This window comes from Centroberyx affinis, unplaced genomic scaffold (genome assembly GCF_046629955.1).
Source record: "Centroberyx affinis isolate AG114_WGS23_722 - 3 ecotype Tasmania unplaced genomic scaffold, CSIRO-AGI_Caff_v1 ptg000360l_1, whole genome shotgun sequence".
NCBI classification, from domain to species: domain Eukaryota; kingdom Metazoa; phylum Chordata; class Actinopteri; order Beryciformes; family Berycidae; genus Centroberyx; species Centroberyx affinis.
The window spans coordinates 132,529-139,560 of NW_027279031.1; the positions used below are offsets into that span (position 1 = coordinate 132,529).

General features: G+C 40.3%; 1 protein-coding gene across 1 annotated transcript; it reads left to right on the forward strand.

Moving 5' to 3' along the window:
• Window positions 1-259: 259 nt before the first annotated feature.
• hmox2b (heme oxygenase 2b) lies at window positions 260-6,797 on the forward strand. Its single transcript, XM_071515593.1, has 7 exons — window positions 260-285; window positions 905-1,066; window positions 1,981-2,098; window positions 2,213-2,330; window positions 2,723-3,214; window positions 3,777-3,900; window positions 4,026-6,797. The coding sequence occupies exons 3-7, from the start codon at window positions 2,022-2,024 to the stop codon at window positions 4,151-4,153; spliced, it is 939 nt and encodes a 312-aa protein (XP_071371694.1). The 5' UTR covers window positions 260-285; window positions 905-1,066; window positions 1,981-2,021; the 3' UTR covers window positions 4,154-6,797.
• Window positions 6,798-7,032: the final 235 nt, after the last annotated feature.

A 7,032-nucleotide genomic window follows, 5' to 3' on the forward strand; every position in this document is an offset into this window, starting at 1 on the left:
TAGAGCCACAAGTTCAGGCTTTTGAAATGGTTGTCTCTTCATAGGAACTGGTGTGAAAAAGGTTAGAATAAAACAAAGGCTCAAAAACTACAAATTCATAGTTAGCAAAAGCCACATGATGATGATGACGACGACGATTATTATTATTATCATCATTATTATTATATTCTATTATTATTATTATATGCTGAGTAGCAACTGAATTCGTCGCTGTCACATGATCTGAACTTGGCTACTGAGCACTTCCTGTTTTGAGTTAGCTGGACAGCTCCGCACAGTGAGGAGGTAAGCTTTATTGTGTACAATGTAGGACGATAGCAAAGCCTGTTAAGGTTTCTAATTCAGTGATATTAACCCAGACCTGAATGGTGAATGAACGTGTCAACTCCGTGAAACGTAGTCGGCAATCAAATCATAAAAGCGAGTTTGTTAGCTTGTTAAATAGCAAGGCTAGCTAGCTATTAACGTTAGCCAACGTCATCTAGTTAAGTTAGCCTTTGTCAAAGTGATGCTGCTCAGCAAGTTAGATGCCCTTATCAAATGCAACCAGTGACAGATTTTTTTTTTTTTTTTAACTTTTCTGAAAGATAACGTGAGCTTGTGAACTGAGATTAGAGTGAGGAACTGAACTGAAACTGCATGTGCTAAATGAGATTTATAACTAGCTAACAACATATATCTAGGGTTTGCGAATAGCTCGCGACTGCTGCTGGTAAACGCCAGAAGGCCTGTGCTGTGTTGTATGACCTGCTTTGTTTGGCTCTGTCCATGTAGTTCAGGCTTGGTTATTGTTTACAGCAGCTTTTACTATGTAAACCAAGCCAGTCCCTGCCTGGCTGTGTCAGCTGTCACTTGGTAACTTGCGCCAGAGAGTCACACTCACATTCCCTTATCTTCCTAGCAGAGTAAATAAGGTCAAAAGCATAAAGCAGCTGGACGAACTGGCAGAAGGCATCGTTTCTTTGACAGCCATCATCTCAGGGACAACAGCGACTGTGAAGGAGAGTGGGGTGATATCGGCTCTCCTGTTTGCTGACCGGACCTCTGCACCACAACACCTCTTTTAGTAAGGATTTATAGATTATTAGTCTGCTATAATTGAGTATGCACAGCAATCTATCCATCTTTTCTGGTAATATGTGCTGATTTATCTTAACAAACGGTGGGGTTTTTCACAGGACTGTGGTTCTGGTGTTATCTGCTTTCTTCAGTGGTGGAATGATTATACAGACAAATTAAAGAAAACATTTGATCAGCCGTTATTTGATTATTATGGACATAATGACTGTATCAGACAATGGACTGTCATTGTGTTTGGCCTTTGTTATCGATACTGATTTGTTCTTGGATGTAACCTGTAGTATAGTGTGTCTCTCCTATCTCTTGTTATTATCTTGGTATACAACAACTGTACAGTGTTACATGAAACAGACCTCTAGCACTAGTGAACCTCGTAGACTCACATTGTTTTTTTCTGAAAAACAGTTGTGTAATCTTAGCTCAAGTAACAGTTTCAGACAGCACCAACAAAGGCTGAGAAACTATTCTACACTAAATCTACACTATTCTACTATTCATTGACCTAGTTATTATTATACACTGCTATAGTGCTGTGGCCAAAACCGTAGCAATACTCATAATGATGAAATACAACAGAATTCAACAACACGTGTGCTCTGTCATGTTTTCGAAAATCATAAATCATATGGTGTCAATTTGTATAAATACAATATACTTTATTAAAACTGAAAACATTGTACAAAATGTGCTTTTCACTGTTATGGCCAGATTTTAGGTTTACATGTAGTTTTCTAATTGCACCCAGCTCTGCATGTTTAGGCTAGCAAAAGATGAATAACTGCCTTCAGGACCATTTAGTAGCCTGTCCATGTGTTGTGCCTGTGCTTTATTCCATGAATCCACCTGTAGTTGTGAGTCAGTATAAATGTGGGGGTATCAAACCTGTTTTGATGTCTTTAGAGTCCAGTGAAAGCAATCCGGCTGACAGGAAGACATCACCAATGTCAGCAGAGAAGATGGAGACGAATGTGTCCAACGGAGCAGGGCCAGTGTATGAAGAGAAAGAGGACACCCTCAGGTAAGTCTCCCTCAAATATGCTGTCAGTATGGTCCTTGAAAGAGGGCACATTGTGGAAAAAATAATCATGTTATATAAACCACACATTATAGCTTCTTCTCTTTTTCCCCCCAGTCCTGAGGACTTGTCTGAGCTGCTGGCAGCAGGGACCAAGGAGGTTCATGAGAAGGCTGAGAACACCCAGTTCGTCAAGGACTTCCTCAGGGGACGCATCCGCAAAGAGCTCTTCAAGGTCAGTCTGAAGAAGAATGGGGAGTATTTTTTTTTTAATCTAATGTAACTACCGTAATGATAATTTTAGCCCACTTTAAATGTTATTGATTGCCTCACAAGTGACTGCCTAAAAGGAATCTCAAATGAGATAGTAAGTACCTACAATAAAAATAAGTTAAGTAAGTAAATACAGTAAAAGAGTGGATACACAAAGGAGACAAAGACAATGAGAAAATAAATTGGAAAGGAGACAAGCAACATTACAACAGGGATCAAACAGGATGTAAAAATGAACATTATGAAAAGGCTTTCCTGAGCAAGTGTGCTTTGAGAAGTGATTTAAAAGATGAGTTTCATATTTGCCAACTTCTCTGTCTCTCTCTCTTGCTCTCTCCATCTCTGCTCTCCCAGCTTGGTGCTGTGGCGCTCTACTACACCTACACAGCCATGGAGGAGGAGATTGAAAGAAACAAGGACCACCCGCACTTTGCCCCTCTTTATTTCCCTGTTGAGCTGCACCGCCATGAGGCTCTGGCCCGTGACCTCGAGTACTTTTACGGCCCAGACTGGCAGAGCCAGATCAGCTGCTCCCCAGCCACCCAGCAGTATGTGGACCGCATTCACCAGGTAGGGCAGGAGGACCCCGTGCTGCTGGTGGCCCACGCTTACACCCGCTACATGGGGGACCTGTCCGGGGGCCAGGTGCTGAGGAAGGTGGCGCAGCGAGCCTTGAAGCTGCCCGCCACAGGAGAGGGCCTGGAGTTCTATCAGTTTGACGCCGTCCATAGCGCCAAAGCATTCAAGCAGCTGTACCGCAGCCGGATGAACGAGCTGGAGCTGGACACGGAGATGAAGCAGAAGCTAGTGGTCGAGGCTGTCAAGGCCTTCCAGTTCAACATGGAGGTGAGGGGCAAGGGAGAAGGAATGGAGGTGGAAGAGGTAGAGAAAGAGGAAGGGAGAGGAATGTTTGGATAAACTAGTGGGTGGTCTGTTCCTGTTGCCTGGTGGTGGTGGTGGTGGTGGTGGCGGTGGTGGTGGGGGGGCTTTAACTTCTCTCACAGTAGAGGTATGCTGCTCATTCTTGGATCAATTACTGAATCCTCAGGAGATGAGAACATCGTGCCTGAAGAAAATTAAGTTTCCTGCTAAGAATAGATTGTAGGCCTTCTGCTTATTACTGAAGGCACCGCAGCCCTCTAATGTTAACATGGTAAAATTACGTTATTTCCATTTTCTATTAGATTTCATTGATTTCATATTAGATTGTGAACTATCTCCCTGAAGTCACAATGTCAATTTCACATTTACTTTCTGTTCTCTTAATTGCAGTATATGGTATATAAGTAATTTGAAATGATTGAATGAAAATGTAATTTCTTTCTGTGATTTTTGCATGGGATTGTCTCTATAAACAGTAAAGCCTGCCTTTTTTAGAGAAACACCGTACATATGTTTGTGCTGCCAGGTGTTTGAGGAGTTGGAAGAGATCGGTAAGAGCATCCAGGAAGATGTTTTAGATGCTGGCATGCCTGTCCATGGAGCAGCGGGTGGAGACATCAGCAAATGCCCCTACTATGCCGCCCAAATGGGTATGCTTTTATTCTTCTTTCCACAGGCACTGTACCACACTAAAATCAGTCATGTCTTTGATTATGTTGTTGTGAAAATCGTGCTGAAGCTTGTTTTGTGCTTTTGTTCTCCCTCTCTGTCACAGTGGCCAGTGGCGGAACAGCATATGCTTGTCAGCTAGCCATGGCTGTACTCAGACACCCCACAGGACAGGTCCTATTCGCTACTTGGGTTGCAGCTTTGGCTGGATTGGCTGCGTGGTATTTCATGTGATCCAGCCCTCAGCCAATTACTGTGCTGCTGGGAAAGACAGAAAGGAGACTGGAAAAAACCCAAGAAACTATATGACCATCCATCCCCACGCCTTGTTACCATTTCTCCTCCAATCTTTTGATTTCTCTACCTCCCTTGTACCATCCCTCCACCCTGTGTTCTCCCAGTGTGGTTGGTCATATATCAAGACCTTTTGTTGCTGTATTGTGCTGATTTTTACTTTCGTCATCTTGGAAACACACACAAGGAGTGTGAATAGTTTGGAGGGATATTGATGAGGAATGTTTTAAATCTCACTTGAAACCATTTGTTGATGTGAGATGATATTTTCTCCTACTTTATTTTAATGAGTGTCAGATTGGCAGAGAAAGAATTTTCAGGGTTTTTTCCCAAAGCCCATTTATAAACTATAATTGACTATATGGTGACGCATTAATTAGTGTTGATGAATCTATCAATATTAATTAATGGTAAGCTTTCTAAAAAACATAAAAAGCATACGATGCATATGTTATGCATGAGTAGGATAGCACAGTAGGTTTTCTGCAGGGCAGACTGCTGTGTTCAAACTCTTGATTTTTAATGAAGCCTATGGGTTTTTACTGTACTGTACTGAAGTCCAAGTAAATTGGACCCGGAAGAGGTGAGGTTTGACCCAATGGAAAGATAATGCAATGGAAAAACAGATCAGTTTACCTTTAAATGCAAACTACAAACGGTTCTTGCTATCTGTAAATTTTTTTTTTTTTTTTTACGTCTACACCTTGAATGCAGTTACAAAAACCTGCAAAAACACAGCACGACAATTATGTTGTATTTAACTGGTTAAAATTCCATCATCACATGTCATGAATCATACTTGGCCTCAAATATGTCCAGTAGTCTACTTGTGTAGTATGAGAGTGGTTGGAATCATAAGCACATTTCAAAAGATAGTATACCTACAGTTTCACCACTGTATGATCAATAAACAGCTTTCAGATACTAGTGAATACACATATGGATACCTTTTTAGTTATTATAGTTAGATCAATGGACGTCTACGAGCCAATTCTATCAGTACTAGTGCATGTTCAAATGTATTAGTGATAGGGCATCTTGTTTTCTCAACAATCTGTCCCAAAAAACTGCCTCTTGTTGATTGCATTGCACAACTTATCCATAAAAGACAGAGCTAATTGATTTATCAGTTATATCTGTCACACCGGCCTATAGGGACAAAGGTGTCCTCAACATAGTGAATTGAAGCTGTTTTAGGAGGAAATTGTCTGATGACATGAAGGCTCAGTTTAGTGGTTTATTATAAACCACTTCAGGCTAGGTAGGATTTGTGAAAGGTACTGATAGTTATGTATGCATCTCTGATGGATATGCCAATATGCACCGTCATTAAGATTGTGACTGTTATTGCTTTGTTCATATGTTATGACGATTTTTTCCCAATAGTGCATTCTCTGCTTTTTCAACATGGATAAGGAGGGTAATTCTGTGCTGTGTCTTTGTAGTGTAAATGCACTATATTGCAGTTGATGGTTAATATTGATCATGACACAGTAATGACATTCCCCCAACTTTGCCATTATCCTGCCAAGCAGTTTGTTTCTTTAGTTTTGCTTGGAGATGTTGGATACAGAGTACCAAAGGACACTTACTGATATCACTTTTCAAACAGGTTCCTGTGGTCTGTGTATTTGCACAACACTCACACACAAATGGATGTGCCGTATTCCTTCATTAGCATAGTTTAGGCTAACAGAGTTGTAGCTTGGCTGTTTGGTCACAGACATGGACACCAAAGTGATGTTGCGTTGTCATGTATGTGAAGGGTCTCAGGTTCTAGCATTTAGATGGCAATATAATGCATTGCATCAGGGGGACCGATGCAGGAACTGACAAATATACCATCGCAGCTCAATGTGAACGGTTATTTTTCCTTTTTTTAATATGCCAGTGTGATGTGTCAAAATGTCACAGTATTTTTGGACATAGTGAAGGGGTGGTTACTTGAATCTCAGGAGTGGATGTAGTTGCAGCCATAGATTGATCTGTTTGAAGCCTAGTCATGTCAGTGAGTGGAATGCTTGGCTAATACATGTTGGTTTTGAATTGTGTTCTCGTTGTGCATCTAACTTGACTAAGCTTTAGCAGTGACTGACAAGAATACCCTCATTGTATGAGAGTGAAAATCACAGGAATATATTGTGCTGTCTGTAATAAAATAAAAAAAATTAAAAAATTTCCTGTTCTTGCATGTTCATGCTGCAATAAAGACTTCATTAAGACTGGTATTCTTAATCACAAAAATAGGTGATTATTTTAACTTGGTACAACCCCTCTGTAAGAGAGATGGTTCAAATAGAGAGACTCCAGCTTATTCATCCACACATTTTACACACTTGTAAGAGCAACATCACTAATATTACTCACCTTGATAATCTCATTGACTAAGAAAGGTATATTTAACTTTAAAATGACATTTCTAGTTTTATTCAGCTTTTATGAATAGCCTTGTTGACAGTAATTGTGCAGATCAAGAAGGATAATTACAGTAATTATGTATGTGTGTGTGTGTTACTTGAGATTATTGCCCTGGCAGTTTGTTAACTGCTTAGTTCTGGTGAACTTTGAAAGAAGGATTATTCTACCAATCGCTAACAAATTTTGTCCGTATTATATTTTGCGTGAACAATAAAGCAAATATGAACATTTGTTTCATTGAGTTATTTTTGGAAGTGAGGCATACATTCTACAGATTGTATCACAACACAGGCCTTGTATTATGATGTCAGAAAATGTCATACTGTGATCTAATTTCATGATTTAAGACTTGGGTCAACTCATTGATAATCTGGAAGCATGCAGCAAAGAAATTTGCACAG

Coding starts and splice junctions, on each gene's coding strand:
- hmox2b (XM_071515593.1), top strand. CDS start 2,022: ATGTCAGCAGAGAAGATGGAGACGAATGTGTCCAACGGAGCAGGGCCA. Junction 2,099..2,212: donor GAGAAAGAGGACACCCTCAG/GTAAGTCTCCCT, acceptor TTTTCCCCCCAG/TCCTGAGGACTTGTCTGAGC. Junction 3,215..3,776: donor CCTTCCAGTTCAACATGGAG/GTGAGGGGCAAG, acceptor TTGTGCTGCCAG/GTGTTTGAGGAGTTGGAAGA.